This window comes from Callionymus lyra, chromosome 11 (genome assembly GCF_982586985.1).
Source record: "Callionymus lyra chromosome 11, fCalLyr1.hap1.1, whole genome shotgun sequence".
Classification (NCBI taxonomy): Eukaryota; Metazoa; Chordata; class Actinopteri; order Syngnathiformes; family Callionymidae; genus Callionymus; species Callionymus lyra.
Window position 1 is genome coordinate 14,311,357 of NC_141828.1, and position 23,062 is coordinate 14,334,418.

At 40.6% G+C, this 23,062-nt stretch overlaps 1 protein-coding gene across 1 annotated transcript; it reads left to right on the forward strand.

Annotated features, from left to right (window-relative positions):
• The first annotated feature begins 5,943 nt into the window (after window positions 1–5,943).
• On the forward strand, window positions 5,944–21,643 carry ism1 (isthmin 1). Its single transcript, XM_087802956.1, has 6 exons — window positions 5,944–6,582; window positions 14,639–14,869; window positions 16,317–16,584; window positions 19,525–19,668; window positions 20,326–20,415; window positions 20,493–21,643. Exons 1-6 carry the CDS (start codon window positions 6,460–6,462, stop codon window positions 21,008–21,010), a joined length of 1,374 nt encoding a protein of 457 aa, XP_087659082.1. The 5' UTR covers window positions 5,944–6,459; the 3' UTR covers window positions 21,011–21,643.
• The last annotated feature ends 1,419 nt before the right edge of the window (window positions 21,644–23,062 follow it).

Here is a 23,062-nt window from a genome sequence, read left to right on the forward strand (position 1 = left end):
GGTTCCAAATCCATATGGAACTGTTAAGTCATCAATCATATCGACACTACCTGTACAGTAGCAAGAATGTTTAAAAAATGGGCAATACAACAGAATATAAATTATTATTTATTCATATCCAGTCGTGGATTAATTTATAATAATAAGGAAAATGTGTTTTAATGTATGAAAATATAAATATGGACACCTTTTATTCATTTTTAAAGAACATTTTTATGAATCGTGTTGAAATAATGATACCCTGGATGTGTGTATATGTACAGTATACACTGTTTGACAGCCCGTATAGAATCATTAGGAAGGAGTGAAAACAGACACAGGTTGGATCGTACATCTGTGCCTTCACTGCCACGTTCACTGGACTAACACAACAACACCCAGGGACACGGACGTAAGGTGGAAATCATGACTCTCACTTCCAACGGCTCCACGTTGCACCAGAAGTGGCAAATGGTCTCGGGGCTGGCATGTGAAACATCTGTGCGTCCGGGCTCCTGGTGGCCAGGCCCCAGAGAGAGCGGCCCCGCACCAGCCTCCTTTGAACTGCGGATCCAAATACACTGCAGTGATTGGAATGGCATGTGGCTGCTATTCTGAAGAGAGATCCTCTGCCTCGCCTTTGATGTCCGTCACTATGTGTCCAAAGTATTTTCTCGCTTCTCTGTTTTACATTTGCAGAGAGTTTTTCCTTTTTTAATCTGGAGAGTGATTGCTCAAGTGGAGGAGATAAAAGGAGAGTATTAGTCGGTTCGGACAGCTAAAGGTGCATCTGGACGGAGGAGGGCCCTCGAGGGGTTCCTGAGCCGCCACCATCGCTGAGACCAGATATGGATCACAGTCCATTGATTGTCGGGCAGTTGTCGGTATGTCGAATGGATCTCAGTCGTCACCATGATTTGATTATTTGAACGTTTGAGCTTCAGGTCACACAAGGGAAGCAACGTCTTGGCTTCAGTGGTTTGTTATTTTCAACACAATCTTCTTTTTCTTACTCAAGTTTCTTTCATTCTCCACAACATTTACAAAGTAACCATTTCTTGAGTGCTCTTCGTCTGTGTCAGAAGCACTTGAAGCAGGTGGAACGGATTCTTATCACATCCAGGACAGGGTTTGTCATCGGCATTTGTGACTCCGCAAATCACTCTTTATGCAGATGATGTGCTGCTGTTGGCGAACTCCGGCCAAAACCTTCAGTCATTACTGGGTGAACTCATCAATAGATAAACTTTATTGATCCCTCTGGATCTCCTTTAGGAAATTGTTTTTCCAGCAACAGAGACGATAGCTTCATAAAAACAAGAACAGGAACAAAGTGCAATAAAAAGAACAAAGGGATGAAAAAATCTAAGTATAAGGAACATAGATCACAGAAAAACAACAAAGAAAAAGGATACAAAGATTAACATGGAATATCATCTTTTTTTTCACTCCAATCCTGCCTCCAAACTCAGAATTAAACAATCTAATAGCACAAGGAATGAATGAGTTCCTGAGTCTATTAGTGTTGCATCTGGGGAGGAGCATTCGTGCACTCCATTATCCATTATCTGAGACCGTTGTCCTCAGTCAGAAAAGTTAGGAAGGTCCTGACCATGTTGGTAGGGGAATTCCTTCCCATGGGAGTTCAAGTATATTGGGGTCTTGCTCGAGAGTTAGGGCAACAGATCAATGGAGCATCCTCAGCCATTGGTCAGTCGTGGTACAGAAAGAGCTGAGCCAAATAGCAAACCACTGAAATTATCGGTCAATTCTCCTATTCTCATCCGTAGTTACATATTCTGGGTAGTGTCCGAAAGAACAAGGTGGCAGCAAAAGTTAGCTTCCTCCACGGGTGCTTGGACTGCCTTAGAAATAAGGTGTGGTCATTAGCAACTTTTTTAATGATGTTTTCCTTAGGAGGTTTTACAGGCTTGTCCAAGTGACCAAGGGGCAGACCCAGGACATGCTGAAGTGACTCTCTAACTTGGTCTAGAAACGCCTGGATATGCGTTAAACATAAACGTTTTGGTGTAGTTCAGGGAGGTCTGGACCTCTTGGTTGATCAGTAGATGATGGCTGCGTGGATTTGTTACATTGTTGACAAAAATACCTTATTGAATACTGAGTCAGTAATTACACGGTTATAATTGTGTCATGTAGAACAAGATGTTAATATGTACTTTATAACGATTTATAACCTTGTAATATGAATATTAGGGATGTGTATTGGCAAGAATCTGGCGATACTAAACCTATTCAGGGGATACGATAAATTGCGATACTGTAGGAACAACCATATATTTGTAGTATTGTCCGAGTACTGTAGCGTTGTTCCATTTACAGACTGTATGGCTCTTGACGAAATTGCTTGAGTCAACTGTATCCTCTCGTCCTTAGTCGTCAACAGGTTCTTACGGGACTTCATTTAGCTACGGAGGACGTAATGATTGCTGCCATCTAGTGGCTGGTAGTTTAATGAACAAGTGTTGTGAATATTTGCCAGTTGTAAATAATTAAAACATTTTTAAACACATTATTGAACTATAAACTATTGAAAAAAAAATAGGGTAACACATTAAGCCAAAAATGAACAAGGATTTAGTTTTTTAATTATTAAATAATGTTATTTTTTACATTATTTATTGTAATTCATTTTATTTATGATTACAGGTTCCAAATCCATATGGAACGATCTGTTTAGTCATCAATCATATCTACAGGACCCGTACAGTAGCTAGTATGGTTTTTCCCAAAAACAAACTTTTTTGTCAAACAAAAGTGCAAAAAAGCTTAAAAAAATAAAAAGTAAATTCTAGCAGTTAATGATGACATGCTAAACATTTACAACACAAGTGTAGAGTGAAGAAAACTAAAGAAAACCAAAAAATGTATTTAAAAAATGCTAACATTTCTGTTAGCTTAGCAACTACCAATAGTGCATCTACCTGGTTTAAATATGATTTTTTTTGTGTTTCTTTATCAATTCATCTATAAGGTAAATAAGGTATCTGTAGTAAAAAAATGTGACTCAAAATGTACACAATGAATGAAGAGTTTCTGCTAATGGAGAAAAGCGTTGACAGCACAATGAGGTTGTCCCAGGAAGGTGTTACAAGTGATGCCTCCAAGTGCTTCCTCACATTTGTGAGTCTTTGTAGGTCGTAAGTAGTGTTTGCTTGGCAAAAGAAAACAATTGTTTTAACGGATCCTTTGTTTCAAACATGATCTCAAAGGTGCGACCGCGGGTCCAAAGTCATCACCAACCTGCCCCAGTTGTACTGTAGTAAAAAGTACAACATTATACTAGAGTATTTTTCATTTTTTTCCTTCGTGTATCCGACTCTTGTCGCCACATTAACATGTGATTGAATGTTAATGGACGAAACTTCAAAGGAAGACACGAGTTGCCGGCGTATAATTCGACAGTCAACCTTCCTTTGATGTGGACAATAACAAAGCTAATCACATTAGCCGCCATTTGTCGTGCCGAAGCCGAGTGTCGCAGCACCTTTCTTCAGCGCTTTTAATCAGGTTTTGGGAGGAACATGTGGGCAGGAACCAGCGGACCTCCTGGACAGAACATCCGGATGTCTTCCTGTGTCCACACCCGTGAAGACCACCAGCCTGACGGGGGGTTAGGGGGGGGGGGCTTCTATTCTTTTGCTATATCTTCACTACACAAGTTGTTGCTGGTTGACAAACCAACAATGCTACGCGGATAAAAAGCTACAAAAATGTGCTTTCGGAACATTTAGATATGAGAATGAAAACCAAAATAAACACAAGGTTTTTTATGGTTTTCCACAAAACAACAAAAGCAAAAAATGGAATTGTTGGCTGGGTGTAAGGCTGGATCAGATCACTGATGTAAAGAGGAGTCTGACCATGAATAGTAAGATGGAGTCTACTGACTCCTTTAAGAAACATCTTAAGACGTTTCTATTTGTTCAGGCTTTTCCTTGATTTTCTGGAACTCCTGTGTTGTTCTCAGTATTATCTTGATCTTTAAAGTATATACTTTTTTGAGTATTGTTTTGATTGTTTAAGCGCTTTGTGACCCTGGTCTGGAAAAGCGCTATATAAATAAATATTACTTACTTACTTACTTACTTAAGAACCAGAATTTTAAAGTTGATCCTGAAAGAAACTGGCAGCCAGTGAAGAGTTTTAAGGATCGGAGAAATGTGAGTTCTTCTACTAGAGCAGGTCAGAATTCTCTCTGCAGAGTTTTCTATTAACTGCAGACGAGACAGCTCCTGCTATAACAATTAATTATTATTAATTTATTTTAAACAGTTTCAAGTTCTTGGTGTTGAAAATGACATCCTATCCAATCATTATCACAGCAGTTTCTAAAAAAGTGCTTTTGTAAAAAAAAAAAAAAAAAACTTTGTCCAAATTGGTTGACAGTGAGGTTGTAGAGTATATATGCCAAGCCTTTGTATTGAGCTTTCTTCGTTTGTATTGTGAATATAGTTTTTACTAGTGATTTATTGTCGAAGCTTCATGAAACAGTGTCATGTTGTTTAGAGGTCAGTAGGAGTCGCCATCAGTTTAAAAATGATGGGATGTTTTATTAGAACGGTTGTTCAAAAAAAAAGAAAATAGCGCAGAAACCGCCATCTAGTGGACTCTGAAAATAATGACACTGCTTCATGAAGCCTCATCAAACCATCACTATATCTTACACATACCGGCTCAAGGAAAAGAGAGATAACTGACTCTGACTTGACAGCCAAAATACAACACAAAATAAATAAATGGAATGTTGCGTCTGCCTTTACATTTACTTTTGTGTGTTTTCTGGTATTTGATTCACACCCATTTGCAAATTATGGCGACAAAGCGGAAAGAGGGTTTATGAGAGAGACTCTTTGCAACATGGAATCTGCTCAAGGCCCACGGATCAGGCTCAGAACCTGGCAAACTTAGGTTTTAAAAGGCAACTAATGTGAAGCTCAACTCTTCTGACTCACTCACATGTTTCAAATGTTGAAGTCTTCCTCTCCAAGATCAGTAAGTCTCTCATCATGACCATGTTTTGAACTTATTACTTTATCTCCCCCGTCTGAAATCTCAGCGAATGAGAGGTTACGAGAGCCTAGTTGATTATGCCGTAATAATGGCTTCACTCCTCCTCCAGCCAGCTGTAATCACACCCGCTTTGTTTATACAACAAGTCCCTTAGAGGTGGATACTTCATGACAGGCGGTGACAAACCTTGATGCTTAACTGATCACAGCTGAGTGAGTGTGGTTATGGTAAACAAGATTTAACCTTCAGTGGGCGGAGCTTAAGCACATTTTCTAATGTAAATTCTTCAATAAAAAGAGAGTTTTGTACAAACAGACATATAGTGAAGATACAATAGAGGTCTAAAATCTATTTAAGACACACTTAAATCAACACAATAGTCGCCCTTAAACCTAGCACAAATTAATTCCTTCACTATTCAAAGATTTACAGTAAAATTAACTATATTATTTGAACAAATTAATAAACAAGAGCAAATGAAACAAAATGATAAAATGATTTATTTAAAAAAAATACAATATTTATTATTCAGCCTCTATTAAGTATTTTCAAGTTTTCAAGTAAAATGTTACTGTAAATAAAATAAATAAAAAAATATTTTCTAGTAAATAAATACTATAAACAAATGAACACTTTAATAAAGGTTGATACAGTTTTAAATTGTTTTAATTTGATTTAAAAATCATTATAAAAGAAAACCTTATGTCTTATATTATAATTGGACTCAAAGATGACAGGAACAGACGACCCTGGTGGGCGTGGCCGCCGTAATCCATGTAATAAAGCGCAATTAAAAATAAACTGCAGGTGGATTTAAAAAAAAAAGAAAAAAGTTTCTAACTTGGAGTTAGTGGTCGAAGGGAGGAGTGCGGGAGAGAGGGATGAAAGAGTTAACCGGAGGGAGGGGCGAAAGAGTATAAAGCTACCTCACAACAGGACTGCTGTTTGTGTATGCGTGCGTGCGCGTGTGTGCGTCAAAAAAAACAAAAAAAAACCTCCACCAGTGTGATATGCTTCCACCACTTGCAGGAGCCACGCCAGCCGGACGCACAGCTCGAGAGGTGATGGATGAAGCGGACTCTTTTGCTCCGAGGGAAATGTGGTGGAGGAAGAAAGAAGGGATGTGAGCAGAGAAATGTGGGGGAGACACCAGAGGACAACTTCAAGTTGTCTAAGTTCCGAGACTTGAAGAGCGCAACAACTTCTTTTTTTTATTATCTTTTTTTTTTTTTTAATTCCAAGCCTGCTACCTTTAAAAAAAACTAAATCTCATTTTTGGACGTGTATTATTTTCCCTGAAATCTTGCCATTGTGATCCCCGAAGTGGCTCCCAAGTGGTGTTGCGGCTCCTCGTCCCCGGCGGATCCGGAGATTGGAGCCTCTGCACCGGGGGGAGCCGTCGCTCCGGCGGGCCCGCAGGCTCCGAAGGGCAGCCGCGTCAGGAGGATGGTGCGGCTGGCGGCCGAGGTGCTGCTGCTGCTGGGACTCCTCCTGCTCACCTTGCACATCACCGTGCTCAGGTCCAGCCCGCTGCCGCAAGTCAACGTGACCCACAACCTGGACGCACAGGTGAGTCGAGAGTCAGTAAAAAAAAAAAAGTTAAACTCATAATTTGAGTACATTAAAGGGCAATACGTGTATCTTGGTTATTCAAAAATTGTACATAGAAGTGTGTTTTTTTTTTGTGTTTTAGTTTTTGAAGTATCATCAAAATGTACACGCAGGACAAGGGGATCTTGGGGGCCACATCTGGTCCACTAGGTTGATCCACGTGTCCCTTGAGAGTTTAAATCCAAACTACAAGAGTAGATTCAAGATAAAAAAAAAAAACAATAATAATGTAGTGAAATTATGATGTACTGTAGGTACTGGCCAGGGAAGGTTGCTTCTTAGTGTGACACTTGAATTTATATATATATATATTTTAAATTGTGTCACGTGTCATTGCATATTGTTTTTCAGTAGCCTTTTGTGTTTATGATATACTCTTGACAGTGTTTTACATTAAATACTACAATTTAATTTAATAACAATAAGGTTCTACCTTATCTTACCTTACATTATTCTCACATCTCTCAATAATTAACATTATATTTCTGATTAGATCTTGTATATAATAAGTAGTATTTATTAGTAAGTAAGTAAGACAATTAATAATACATGAAAACAAAACATTACCTTGCTTTTTTTTTACATTTTGATTTCCTAACTACATTAGTTTCCCCCTTGTACAGTTAATATATCCTCTGAGTAGTTGATTAGAATATAACTGCCATTTTACCTTTCAGAATAAAAGCTCCAAAACAGGGATTTGTGCTTCGATTTAAAACAAGAACTCATTGTCGTTGGCCCCTGACAAGAGAATGCGATCTTTCCAGAGATAACTGGAACAACATGTCGTTTGAAAAACGTGTAAAACAAAAAGATGAAGCTAATCCAAGTGAGTCCAGACAAGCTGCCAATAACACTTAAATCGCCTGTTTAAAAAATAATGGTGCCTTTTTAACGCCCACTAGGGGCAAAGAAACATGGAGACTGTTGCAATGAACCCACATTGTTTCTGATCTGGTTTCCAAAGAACATTTCCTAAATGTGTAAACCCTGTCAAGTCTCACATCCTCCCTGACAGAACAAAGATTCCTTGTTCCTCACGGCCCCATTCCAAAATATTTCTCAGACACTGCACTGCAATCTCAAACATGAACTCCAGAGCAGACGCAGGAAAAAAAAAAAAATCTATAAAGAGATGGACAAACATAGCGCCCCCTATGTCACAGGAGTATGGCAGAATTTGTATCAATGATTTCTTAAATTCCTCTAATGTGGTGACCCCGGAGCTCCCAGGGGGAGTGCGGAGTCAGTCGGCGCAGGGATGGAATAAGATGCAAGGTCAAAGATCAAATCCCAGAGACCAGATCCCCGGGGTTAAATGCAACCCACAGGCGATCCCCTGTCATCGTGGACTCATCGCTCTGACCCGTTTGTTTGGCTAGCAAAATCAAAAGGGCCTGTAATGGACCCCTGAGGTGCCCCCCTGTTTGCATGAGTGGATAAATTACTTTTTAGAAAAATAGATAGACTTTATTTATCCCTCTGGAGGTGTCCTTTGGGAAATTGAGTTTTCCAGTTCACAGCAGACGATAGATTCATAAAAAACAAGAGCAAAATCAAAGTGCAAATAAAACGAACAAAGTGCAAGGGATGACAAAGTGCAAATATAAAGAACGTAGATCAAAGGAAAAAACGCAAAGAAAAGGATACAAAGAATAACATAGAATAACATTTTTGAGGTCTGATTGGTTCTGAAACTTAGCGTATGTGACAAGTTGCGAAAAAAAGGTTTAGCGCAATAATCAAAAAATGGTTGTATATCGGTAGAGGACAGACCTTTGAATCGGCTCATGTTTTATGTTCAACTGTTTGAGAGTTTTATTTTGAGGTGTCTAAGGAGGAAGTGTTTTAAAGACAGATGAATCTTTTCAGTTCGCTGGTATGTCAATTTAAAAAGATACTGAGAAGATTAGCACGAAAATTGGTGTTGTATTACAACACGATTTTCAGGAAATGTTGATAATGGGATTGAATTTTGGTTGTGATTACAATCTGGATCCACAAATGTCTTGAAGGGATTCAATACTCCGTTTTGTAGCTACATTGCTTTTCTGTGCACTGATTTTCGTGTGATGAGCTCACTAACGTTGACAAAAATTTCAAATGCTTAAAAAAGTGTCAAATTACGCGAAAACCGTAAATTACATTAAGTAAAAAACTGAATTAGGAATGTTTTTCTAGTTAAATGTTTGAAAAAATCCTGATGTAGAAGCAACAGACAAATGAAAATTTTGCAAAATGTTTGCCTACTCTTTGGCCTCATAATATAAATCAATAATATATATTTGGCATTTTATTCAAACTTTCTCTTTAGGATCACAAACATTTTGCATGGAACGCCATATAAGGTAATTCTTTGTACATCAAAAAAAAGGTTTTTGCTGAAGCAAACACATATAAGCTCAAAAGTGGCATCAAATTGTATATTTTTTATTTACCCACTTTCTAGCATTTCCATGTAACAGTTGATCCGAAACTAACTGGAATTCTTTCACACGTCCCACCTCTGCTTCCCTTCACATCCCGACACCTCTCCAGGAAGTGCTCTTGAGCAGCGGTGACCTGACTGAATTTTCACGAGGGAAACATTTGTCAACATGACACCACTTAAGAGCGCTTTAATAGTTTAACCGCCTATTTTAACATCGACATAAAGCACACAGACTCCAGTCGAGCCCCAAATCCTGACCCGAGGCTAAGACAGGTTTGGGATCAACAGGCTTTTTTAGAGAGTGTTAAGCATCCTTCAGCCGCTTTTTGATGTATATTTAGCTTCGGCTACTGAAATATTTCCCCTGGTTGTCGCTGCGATAAAAGGGGATTTAAGGCCACGACGTTCCCTCATAAATGCTTTAATGGTAATTTAAGGAAATGGCCCGGGATTGTTCCTGCCGCAGCAGCGAGTCTGGAAGGGTTCGCAAAGCTGACAACGTATTCCAAGAATTTATCGAATATTTGTCAGCCGGCCAAAAAGTTTGATTGGACAAGCCAGGGCGGGGCTGACCCGGGTAAACCTCAATGTGCCCTTTTGTCCGCCCTTCACATTAACATCCAGATCCTGTCTGGGGATAAAAGACTCGATGTTGCAATTCGGGACCTCATGTGGAGACTTTTTTTTTTTTTTTTCCTCCCCTCTCGATGTGCCCTACTGGTCTGCTCTCTGGATGCTGATGTCATCTTTCAGCCAGGGCGAGGGGGTAGGGGGTGGTTTGTGGGGTGTCAAATTTAAGTTGCCATTCAAGGGACACACAAATGACAGGATGTAGCTTCATGCACCTGTGGAGCAGAAAAACGCTCGGCATTGAGGCGGATTTGTCAGCTGCTGCCCATTTTCTACCTTTCTGAGACACTTTTCTAAAGTGTAGGTCTTCTTGTGTTCACTTTTTTTTTAATCACACAGAACAGGTCAAGTTTGTTTTTGTATCAGTATAATTAAAGAACTCTAGTGGTATCATTTTTACAAACAATATTTTTACTCATTTAGCATCTTCCTTTGGTGACTAGGTTCAGTGTCTGGATCCTTATAGGGCTTGGAAATAAAGACACAATTGTACACACAAAAACACTGTAAAATGACACTGTTAAGAGATTACACGTGTGAACTAAACAAAGCAAATATAAAGAGTTTAAGCTTATTTTCTGAGCTAGTAAGCACCCAGAATACTAGCTATTGCTTGTCGCATCACATCAAATAAACCAGGTTCAAAAACAGTCATTAGAAAAAGTACAAGCCAATCAATAAAACACATCTTGGTGATATAACAAGCAAGAACAGTAACAGTATTCTTAGACTAGTAAGTTTATTTTTTAAAACAAAACTTTCTACACATAACTCACTGGTTTCAGTCTTAACCAAATGTTTACTTTCCATCTCGTTTCTGAGCTTCTTTAAAGACATGAATTAATTTAAGTGTGTCTTAAAGTGCTGTTGGGACTCTATTGCATCATTAGTATTTGTCTGTTTGTACAAAACTCTCTCGACATTGAAATATTTACATTAGAAAATGATCTTAAGCCCCGCCCACTGAAAATGATTTATTTTTCTCTAGGTGAAATCTTGTTTACTATAAACAGACCCTCTCTGCTGTGACTGGTCAAGCATCAAGGTTCAATCCCTGAAGTCTCCACCTCCAAGGGACTCGTTGTATAAACAAAGCGGGCGTGATTACAGCTGTTACAAGTTGGAGTTCGACACAACACTCAACAACACCATGAATACCACAAATACTTGTCGCAAAATCGAATTTATTTCCTCATAGACCTGCTGAGCACATAGGGATTTAATAACGTTTCACAATAGTTGCCCTTTTAAAAACATATTTTAATATTTTACGTCTTTGATATTCAACAAATAACTTAATATATATATTATTGATTTATTTTTTCATTAAGCAAAAGAGAACACTTTAAAATTGTTAAAAAAAAACAACTGAAAACATTTTTTGTAATACTTTGCAGGATTCCAAACATGAACCTGAAGATTTAAAATACTAGTGTATATTATAATGTAATACACACAGTGCTTTGTGATTTACGAGTATGTTACAGTTAAGTTCCTGAGTCAAGAAACTTGTCTCCATCCCAGAAGCCCATGTCAACATCATTAGAGCTAATATTGAAGATCTTATGTTGTTTCTTTCGCCATCAACCTGAGCTTCCTTTGGGATCTATTGTTGGATTTTAAGTAACTTTTTTAAAGTTCCTCTTCTGTGTAGCAAAGTGTTGGTGCTTCACGCTCAACACTATTGTATTCGTCCAACATTCATTCATTAGAAATCCTTAATATTATCCCGAATATCAGCCAGCTTGATTTTCTTCAGCGCGCTCGCAGGCGCGGCACTTGAAAGCCTCTGGCACAATGTGGACTGTCTTCATTTCCTGCCGTCCTCCCCGGGGGGGGAAGGACCCCTGAGTTGTTCCCAATTGAAAATGGAGTCATGCCCCTTTAAGCAGCCCTCACATAGTGAACAAGAGGGGAAGCGGGAAAAAAAAAAGAAGAGGAGACACTGCGAGGAGGGGTGGCTTGTGTGTGCAAGTGTTCATTCATTGCTTTTGGGAGTAAGGGGGTGACTTCCTGGGAGGCCTCGGATGAACTGTGTCACTTTTGATCTCCACATTTAAGCAGTAGCGCAGGATCGTAGATGAGCAATGGAGACGGAGAAAAGGTGGATTTATGGAAGGACAGTTGGACTTCCCTTCACCTTCGTTATAATAGCTTCTTCTTCTGGTGCTATTATGTGATATTGGTTTTATCTTCTATATAGTAATGCAAAGAGGTTTATTAGCAATTATAACTCGTCGTAAAATCATCTATTTCACATGGGCTACTGGGTAATGTTAGTTATCTGATTGTGCTTTTATAGCATTTGAAAATATGACGTCGTCCAATTGTTCTTTTCTGGTAATGTCTAGTACAGGGGTGGGCAACTACATTTCCCCAGGGGCCACATTTTACAGCTGTTGCTAGAGGCCATCAAGCAGAAATAAAGGAGCAAAAATGATAAAAATCAAGTAAATTCTTTTAACCTAAATATACCTTAAATTGTATTTTATATACATTTTAAAATACATACTTTATTTACAAATGTTTATTTTCGTATTTTTATATTCACTCAAAACTTTTGAGGGCAATATTCACTCCCAAAAATGACAAACAGAGGAGAAAAAAGCCCCAAAACCAAGACCCTAAATTCATAGTTAGAGACTAGTAAAGGATAATAAAAATAAATAAAAGTTTATTTGACTCATAAATACAGTCAAAGAGCCAGGTGTCCCAAACCCTACTCCAGTATAACTCAGCTGTATTCAGTAGTGATGTGTTGATGAAGCTTCATGAAGCAGTGTCATGTTGTTTAGAGGCCAGTAGGTGGCGCTATCAGTTTCAATTTGATGTGATGTTTCATTAGAACAGTTGTTAAAAACAAAGGAAAATAGTGCAGTGACCTCTATCTAGAGGCTTCATGAAGCATCATCAGACCATCACTAGTATACAATACTTGTATACTACGAGAATACACTAAGATCAAGTTCAGGATTCATGTCAGGGGCCGTCAACTCACCTCATCAAGTCCTGTAACTATTCTTTTTAATAGCGATATTTAAACTCTTATTGTAATTATCAGACGACACTCACTTGTGTGGTCTCCTCTCCCTGGCAAGTTTTTCATCTTATATTTTATTTTCGGCATGTGTTTTTCATTTCCATCGAACATGAGGTCCCTCCGAGGAGCTCAATTACAGCCAGTGAGTAACTTCTGAGGGCTTTTGGGACTTGAAAGGCGAACGCTATCACATGGTCATCTGGAAGACTTACGGCTCGAGATGGACACAGAGGATGAGCATCGATACCGAGGGATACTTTATGACTTGGATGTCTTAACTGGCTGTTGACGTTTGTAAAACCCTCTGACTGGATTAAGAGGTGATTTAAAGAGTGTTTGAAGGGAAGTTGCGTGTACTTTTATAATCTTTTCCTGCACCTTATAGCGGCACCTTGGCAGGAAACAAACAGCTGGACTAAGGGCTTTTATACCGACCACGCTGCGGCTGAGCTGACACTTTTTGTCCGCGACTAGCCACCGCTGCTATATCCTCAAGCCACAAAAAAAAAGTAGCAGAAATGAGACATGAAGAAGGAAAAACAAGCTTTTTTTCTGATTGATGGCTTTCTTTGTTCTTATTCGCTGCCACCCCAGAACGGTAATGATCGCGACTACTTATGTCTGTCCGAGCTATTAAGGGGGTAATTATTCCCTCCGTACATACCTGACGGTGGACATGTGCCTCAGCTGTCCAGCTGGGACGGACTTCCACCCCCACCGTCCCACATGTGAGGTCACCAAATGCTATCCTGTTCCAAAAGGAGGCAGAAGTGTTTGGTTTTTCTTGTGAAAACCGTCGCTCTCTCACGCTCCTGCATCACTATGGTAAATCCGGCTAAAATTGGACAAAACTATACGGGCTGCGGACGGATTATATTTTTGGTCGACGGTGTTTGTTTTCCGATGTTTTGCTCCGACTCTAAGGCAACATCCACAATACGGGCCTTTTTTTAAAATGAAACCAACCATTCAAAACGTAGCTGTGAGACGGATCCACGTGAAGATTTCGTACTGTTTCCCTAAATGTTGTACAAAAAAAGTTTTTTAAAACTATCTGTTAACTTAAAGTGAATTATTTATTTTCAAAAAATCCATTGATTTCAAGATTGTGTTTGGTACAGATCGATTATCCATGAGTTCTCCTCTTTAAACCACGCCTACTTGAGCCCTGTTCCATGAAATTATTATTATAATAAAATTATACTTAAATATTAAATGTACATTTAACGCTTTCACCATTTCAATCATTCATTGTTTCACCATATTTTAAACAGCGTTAGCTAGTGACTAGCTAGTTGACAAATCATATTTCAAGACTATGAATCCATTTGGAGAGAAAAGGGAAGTAAATAAATAAAGAAATGTTTTTCACTTTGCTTCTGTTCTTCGTACAACAAGATGGATCTTGTGTTAACTTGCCGCAAACTGTTTCGGTAACCATGGACAAAAAAATGAAGGCATCAAAATAAGGGCATGAAAATACACAGTGAAGATAACGATCGAGATGGTATTTTCGAAGTTGCATCATCATACCATTACGATTGCTGGGTTTATTATACTTACCTTAGAATTAGCTTGTTCCAAATATGACAGTATTTTAGTTACAATATTTTTTGCGACTAGCCAATGCTAATAAAAATGGCTGAATTTTTTCTTTGGTGGGTTTTTTTCTCTTCGGCACAATGAATTACCTCCTATCCAGATCCTCAGAGTGAAACGTGATGAACGAAAAAGGCTAAAAGTGGCCAATTTGAGGATCCTGGCTCGCCTAAAAGGATTTAAGATCACTGTTATAAATTGAACGGTTAAACCCACGATGATAAAACCAGAGTGGTCTGGTGTTCGGTTTGGGGTGAAAAAAACTGTTGCATCTGTTTAGTAAAATCTTCGCGTAAATTTGTTTTTCTCCACAGGAAAACATTATAAATGCGAAAAGCAGCTCGTCGGTGCGCCTCGCGTCTGAAGGCCGGAGATCAGGTCCCGAACACCGATCCGGCCGTCGGCCTGCCGCGCTGCCCTGGGGTCAAGGCGGCACCGCTGCCGGCAACGTGCACAAAGATGGAGCCGGCGCTTTCCTCCTGGACCTGCACAACTTCCCCGACCTCTCCCGGGCCGACATCAACGGACAGAACCCCAACATACAGGTGATCCAAGTGTGTCTTGTGTGTGCACCTGCCGTGGTGCTTTTTTCATGCGGCTGTTAGACATGGCTACTCAAGCACACCGGGTCAGGAAGTATCGCTAACCCCCTTTTTTTTTTTCATCTCCCATCCGTCTCTTTCACACTTCCTGGCTGAAGACACCAGTCATCACTACTAAGACATATGCTGTAAGACAGACGGGCAGGCTTATGTAAATGTCAGTCGCAGCAGCCGGTGCAGATGGTCGGCTAACCGCTGCCATGTTCGAAATCATCTCCCCGTCTAATCCTGCACGGGGGTCCCTCCATTTGCAGGGAGCATCATCGGCAAATCCGAGCATGAACAAAGTGTATTAACATCTCAAGATGTGGGAAAAAAAAAGAGGAGAGCGAGCAATTGAGCGAGGGCGTGAGGCTGTGGGACAAGAGGAGGAGGAGGTTTTTTGGGGGGGGCTCTTTGATCCCCGGATTCATCTGGCTTTCATGGTCTGGAGGAGGCTGAGTAGCCCTTTGAACTTTGTGTTTAGGTGGAGAGGACCCCAAGAGGTGGGAGGGTGGCTGAGGGGGCAGGAGTGCCGGTCCCCGGACTCATCTGGTGGACACATGTGTAGGACAGATGGCCCGCGGGGGCACCGTTGAGGACGAAGAGGGTATCGAGGACCGTCATCGTTGCTACAAGAGACTGACCCCCAAAACCTTTTGTGAATGATAGCTATGATGAGTCCAGGGGCTGCTGGGTTTATTAGTGGTCTATGAAACTAGTCTCATGGAAGAAGGGTTTAAGTCACGGCGGGGGCAGGATAAGAGGGGATGTTGCAAGAAGGTGGTAGGAAATTAAAAAAAACCAACAGGAGGGTAATTTCTAGAAGCACTTTGTGTCAGAAAATGACCAAAAGAACATCCGTTTCCATAATGCTAACAAAAAAATGCAGCATTTCTTAGATTTTCTAGCTTCACGATTGTTGCGATTTTCTTGTGTTCTTTATAGTGTTACATGTTCCATGTCACTTTATAGTATCGCTGTGATTGGTCAAGCATTGAGGTTTGTCACCACAAGTCATCAATCCCGGATCATCCACGTCCAAGGGACTCGTTGTATAAACAAAGCGGGGTGTGATTACAGCTGGCTGGAGGAGGACTGAAGCCCTTTTTTATATCATAACGGTCTTCGCTCTCGTAACCTCTCGTTTGCTGAGATTTTAGACTGGTGAGAACTTTATATAGTAATAAGTTCAAAACATGGTCATGATAAGGGACTTACTGCATCTTGGAGAGGAAGACTTTGACATTTGAAACATGTGAGTGAGTCAGGAAGGAAGTGTCTTATAGGTGTTGCCAAATATTAACACAACCGAATGTTAGCGAGCAGTTAGATACATTTTTACCATTTCAGCTTTTAACTTGTGTGTTGTTTCAAGCGTTATTCAAAATCTTGTTTCTCTTGGACACAGGTGACCATAGAGGTGGTGGACGGACTGGAGGCGCACGAGACGGAAAAGGGTCTGCGAAAAGAAACCAGACCCAACTGGGCCTCCCCGAACTGGCGCAACTGGTGGCGTCACTCCTCGACCTCGTCCTCCACGACGCATCAAACCGAGGAGCACGATCGCAACAACGAGGACAGCAACTTCCTACGTCCGCCAACGGACTGGGACCGGAGAGGGGGCGCCACGGCGGGCGGAGGAGGAGGAGGAGGAAGCAAAGCTCAAGCGGAATACGGTGAGAACGAAAAATCCGTGTGCCGCGGAGAACATTTCGCAGGGTATAGAGTCTCTTATTTGAGCGCCGGGTTTCAGCACATGGCCACAGACTGATGTAGAATCTGTAATTTGCACATTTGCTGATTTAAGCTGTCACCAAAATGAGAGCCGTCATCTCAGGCGAGCCTTCGAGAGCTCCTGATTGAAGCCTTTAACACTCTTTTATGAGACGGATTCCTCCCGCGACGTGACGCAGTTTGAAGTCACGGCAACATCAAAGTCCGGCGTTCTCACAACTCCCTTTCGTCGACGGGCGCAATCTCGCGTCTTTTCACCGCCGATCCGGGTCCGAGTCGTAGCATGCCCCAAAACCAAAACGCGGTCGAGCAGGAATGCGAGCGCTGTGGAAAAATGTCATCTTATCCACATTGCACTTGCGCTGCAGCGGTTAGGAGCATGATTTTATAATCTTTTTCTGTCAAAGCCGTACCTCATGTTTAATGTTTCTGGCTTATCACTGCGGTCTCGTTTCATGTCGCGCTGACGGACGAGGAAACGCTCCATCTTCATTTCTGACTAAAAACCTGTTAATCCCGTGTCCTCCCGAATCATTGATGGCGTGATCCGTCATCCAGGGGTGCTCAATATCGGCTCCTACATTTTTGGAATCATCATGTTTTATTTTTGAGCCCCTTGTTGAAGTGCTCTTCGGGTGTAACAACCTTTGCGAAGGGAAGGAAAACAGGCATAGATGGCTATCTACTCATAATGAGGGGCAGATGGCAGTCGGGGTGCGAGGTGGGGGGAGCATAGGAAGGTTGGACCCCGGCCAGAAATACTTCCACCCCAACATGCCCACATTAATTCTGCTCATTGATGGAGCGCTGCTTTCAAGATGTGTGTGTGTGTGTGTGTGTGTGTGTGTGTGTGTGTGTGTGTGTTGCTCGCAGAGCCAAGTGTAACCGTTTTCCATTGCCAGTGACTACATCCGTCTGCTTGGTAATAATCGTTCTTAAAGAGGATGTTTTTTGTCGTTTCACGTGCCAATTTGAGGCCAGTCATTTAGACAAACACACACAGCATGAAAATGTTGTCTGGCTTTACACAAGCCAGACGACTCATCTGACTCTAAACGCTTGTTTACGCACAACCTGAGGAGGATGAATAAAGTCAACAGAACAACAGATCTTTTTCGAAAGCCCTCTATGTTGATAATCTAGTGTTCCTTTATTTCCTAAACTCATTCAACTGCGGAACATCTATGAATTTAACTATGAACTTAAAGACATATTTTCACTTTAATCTATATCAAACTATTACCCATCGAAAGCCTTGCATTACATAAGCGCTGTGTTATTTAGTGATCGCGGAAACTGAATTTTGCGGCTTTTTCTTTGGCTCCGTTGCTGATTGGGCTTCATCGGACTTGAAAAGTTGATGACAGCGCTCCCACGAGGCGTGCCACATTATGTCATAAGGCGTGGCACAAAAAAAAGAATGTTTAAAATAAGGACATAGATTCAGTGACGTCGGAGATGAGGTCTTATGGTTCAGCCATACTATGGTCCAGAGTCCTGACGGGAGCAGGAAGCAACGGCGGCTAATGCACAGTCGCTCACTCAAATAAACATGACCCCTTATTATGCAAAAACTGAAAATGGTTTACGACCCAAGCTGATTTTTTTAACCAGGCTATAAATATGTTCATAAAGTCATAAAAGTATGTTTTTATGACTTGGTTTAAATGTGATTTCCTGTCTTTTTGTGGCCAAAAATAATATTTGACATTTTGAATCCAGACGTTGATCCTTGGTTGTACAGGAACCAAATCTAACTTGATACTTGACAAGATGGATGACTATGGACTAAACACTCCTAAAAAATGAAATCATTTTACTCAGTGACTGATGTAAGTTATAGTTATTTGTAAAATGCCTTTCTAGACCAGGGTCACAAGGCACTAGAACAATCAAAAGCAGAAAAACCTACAATTTTAAAAACTCCAAAGGCCAAGAAAACATAAGACAAACACAGAAGTCCCAGAACATCAGGGAAAAGCACAAATAAAAATGTCTTAAGATGTTTCTTGAAGAAGTCAGTAGACTCAGTAGAGGAGAGGAAGATTGTTCCAAAGCTTAGGAGCAACAGCCTGGAAGGATTTCTGTCCTCTGGTCCTGAACCCTGTTCAAGAACCATCAGTAGATTCTGATCCACAAACCTCAGAGCCCAAGCTGGGGTGTAAGTCTGGATCAGATCAGTGATGTAAGGAGGAGTCTGACCATGAATAGATCTGAAAGTAAGAACCAGAATTTTCCTGAAAGAAACTGGCAGCCAATGCAAAGTTTTAAGGATCGGAGAAATGTAAGTTCTTCTACTAGAGCGGTTAAGAATTCTCGCTGCAGAGTTTTGTATTAACTGCAGGCGAGACAGCTCCTTCATATTGAGACACTTAGTTGATGTTAAAAAAAAGGTGCATCAACCATTATCATTGTTTTGCAATCCCTGTGTGATCGACTTCATTGGAGGACACTCTACTCTGGTTATTACTATGTACTACGATAAGTTAAAAGACACATATGGAGAGTTAGGGGTCAGCGTCTTATTTTAGTTTACAGATGTTTGCGACTTCTCTGATGAGATGGTCTGGAGCTGTCGTCTTCTGTAAATTGTTTATTCTGCAGCGCACAGAACCTGTCAGAAGACCCTGAGCTTTGTTGAAAGGCCCTTCCTGTGACTTCAAACATTCAGAAACACACAAACATGTTCCACCCTGGCTTTATTTGCTCTGCGACTCCACATTTGTGTGTGTGCGACGGTGCAGACAGATGTGTTGGGTTTACGCTACGAGGTGCAACATCAAAGAGAGAACGGATTCCGCCTTTTTCCATTCTCAAGTCCAACCTCTACTTTACCTCGCAAAGTTTGCCGTTTGCTAAGATTTTATTTCTGTTTTTTTCAGATTACATGGACGGAGAGGGAGACTGGAGCGGCTGGTCAGCCTGCAGCGTCACCTGCGGCAATGGCAATCAGAAGAGAACGCGGTCCTGTGGTTACGCCTGTACAGCCACAGAGTCCAGGACTTGTGAAATGCCAAACTGCCCAGGTAAAATTCCTTACACCAGGAATACTAACAATCCTAAAATAAAATGGTAGAACGGCACTTCTTCATTAGAATATACCATATTATCCGCACTATTAGGCGCACCGGATTATAAGGCGCATGGAATAAAAGATACAGTAAGACGTTTGACTGGGGTTGCGTTATGCATCCACAAGATAAAGCTGTGCTAAAGGGAATGTCAACAAAACAGTCGGATAAAGTTCTGACAACTCCGTTCACTCCCATGGTAACGATGTACGAATGATGTTTAAAAGGCTTCAAGCAGCAGCCGGCGAGACTGATTTTGTGAGCAGATAAAGGTTGCAAGAACCAAGACACACTCGCTCAAAATGGTGGCAGTAATCTTACTCCATAGACGTCCGCCATGATGTGACGTGTGTCGTTGATCCCACCCTGTGATGATGTAATTGCGCCCACGGGGTGTCGGCTCAGTCGGCGCAGAGTCATGAAAGTGTTTTTAAACAAGTCACCCACCAGGTAATGTTCATATATAAGGCGCTCCGGATTATAAGGCGTCATTTTGAGAAATTTAAAGGCTTTTAAGTGCGCTTTTAAGTGCGCCTTTAAGTGCGGAAATACGGTAATGATATTTCATATAAGAACTTGAGGCTAACCAACAATATCTTCTTTTGTTTTAAGGTATTGAAGATGCCTTCAAGACAGCAGCAACTGAAGTGAGCCTCTTAGCTGGAACAGACGAGTTTAATGCCACAGAACTATTTGGTATCGGTAAGAACTTTTTATAACCTACAAGAATGATAGTAAAAGGTGCAGCAGTCACTAATGGCTCGTCTATGTCTTCTTAGATACCGATAGCTGTGAGAGATGGATGAACTGTAAAAGCGACTTCCTGAAGAAATACATGGTCAAAGTGGCCAACGACCTTCCCAGCTGTCCCTGCTCGTACCCGACCGAGGTCGCCTACAGCACGGCTGACGTCCACGACGCCCTGCTCCGAAGAGATTTCCGTTGGAAGGACGCTAGCGGACCCAAAGAGAAGCTGGAGATCTACAAGCCGACGGCGCGCTACTGCATCCGCTCGATGTTGACCCTCGAGTCGACCACCTTGGCCGCCCAGCACTGTTGCTACGACGACCACATGAAGCTCGTCACCCGAGGCAAAGGCGCCGGGACCCCCAATCTCATCAGCACCGAATTCTCAGCCGACTTGCACTATAAGGTGGACATCTTGCCGTGGATCATATGCAAGGGGGACTGGAGTCGATACAACCAAGCCCGACCGCCCAACAACGGTCAGAAGTGCCCCGACAACCCGCAGGACGAGGACTACTACAAGCAGTTTGAAGAAGCGAGGGAGTTCTAGCTTCGAAGCTAACAGGCCAACACACAAAACCTCAATCATGACTCTTTTGATCAAATATGACGAGAGGAAGAAGACATTTACTGGAGATCTGTTTCAAACTTTCACTTAAAAAAAAAAACTGTTTCAGCGGACACAGAAAAACAAATGGGTACATTTTTTTCCATGAATGAATTTGTCAATTTGTTCTGCAAAAAGGGAGAATTTAATTTCGTAAAGGGAAACCGTTAATAACTTAGGAATGTCTTTTTAGATTCTGTCCATCTGGTGTTGTGCTAATAGAGTAATGACATCCTTCAAGAATGTTTGGCAGCGTTGGGGGAGGGACGGAGGACGGGGGTACGAACACGTTTGGCAGGGATGGCTGTGAAATTGTTATTTAGCATGCATATTTTCCTTAAGATTGTCTACCTGAAATGTACAACCACCACCCCTGTCTCTTCGAGGCATTGTACAAAGCCTTCATTGTTTTTTCGTGTTTTGTAAAGTATTTATTACGACGTTGTAGCTGTGTGTGTGTCCGTGACTGAATGCTAGGCGCTCAATGTTGTATCGAGAATCTGTGAATACAATTGTATCGGAAAAAGAATTGAGATATTAAATCTATAAATAAAGACTTCTTTTTTTTTTTTTGGATCTGCTGGAAGACGCGTTTCCCTACTGCCTTTTTTGGTTTGATATCCCTTCTCAGTTGGCGGGGAGAGCGTGTTTGTCTACTCAAATAATTTGTCTTTGGCTTGCATCTTCACATTCCTGGGTAATTCCTCACATACGTGCACCACACTGCATGTTCCGTGTCAATATCAGGGACCTCTGACCATTTTCTGCGCCGACTTCTCCAGGCGTTTAAACACAGAGAAGGCTATTCATGATGCAATCATTCTTCTAGTCGAGTGTGTGTGTGTGTGTGTGTGTGTGTGTGTGTGTGTGTGTGTGTGCATGTGTGTGTGGCACAGCTACCAATGCAGGAATTGTCTTCACAGCGCAACAGGCCACGGCACGTTCCACAGCCCAGGGCACCACACTCGGAACAAGCCTTGGATTTCAAAGAAGAATCATTTCGAACAATAGTTTTTCTCTTGTAAAATTAATGAATTGATCCCAAGATGTTTAAAATAAAGATGTTTTCACTTGTATTGTTAAGACAAGAAGTACAAGAAGTTTATTAGTAGCATCGCTTACCATCACAGGCTATGACAGCAAGTCTGCCTCCTCCATCTAAACCAGGGATGGGCAGAAGATAGGGACAAAAAAATTATTTTATATGATTGAGAAACTATTAGATAAATAGGAAATTTAAAAAAAAAGCATTTTAATTTGTTTCTATATCATTTTATTATGGTTCATTTTATTTTAAGATTCTAAAAATTATTACATTTCACCATTAAAAAAAAGATCATATGCAAAAAGAGTGTTCTTGTGCCACAATTTAATTTAGACATTTAATTTATTTTTATTATATATACAGTACATTTTATAAAAAAAATATTAGATAAAAGCACAAGTAAAAACCAAATCCCCTCAAAAGGACAAATATAAGGCCAAAAACGGAGAAAAAATATATTCAAAAGATCTTTAGTAAAATGTACAAAAATAAAGAAATGACATTAAGACCAACAGTAAATACATTTTATAATGTTTCATCTTATATACATTTCATTTAAAATAGCATATAAAAGCACCACCAGAAAAAAATGGTATTCAAGCAAAGATCTGCAGGAAAATATATGTAGGGTTGAACTAGTAATAGTATGGATAGCGATGTTAAACATTTCTAAATGGTCAGTTTTATAGTATTATTTTAACTTCAGAGATGTGGCCCCGGGACCAAGTCTGATCTAATCCATTATCTTTACGCTAGATAAGTCGCAGTTCATAATAATAATATTCATTTTATTCATTAAGAAAAGAGTTTTAAAAGTTAGGAGAGGTACAAACTTTCTTAAAGGGAACTACAAAAACATGGAAGCCATAAAACAAGAGTTACAGTGAATAAGCCCGTTCAAAAAGTGATGTTTTTAGGTGAGTTTTAAACCAAGTCAAACTAATGATTTA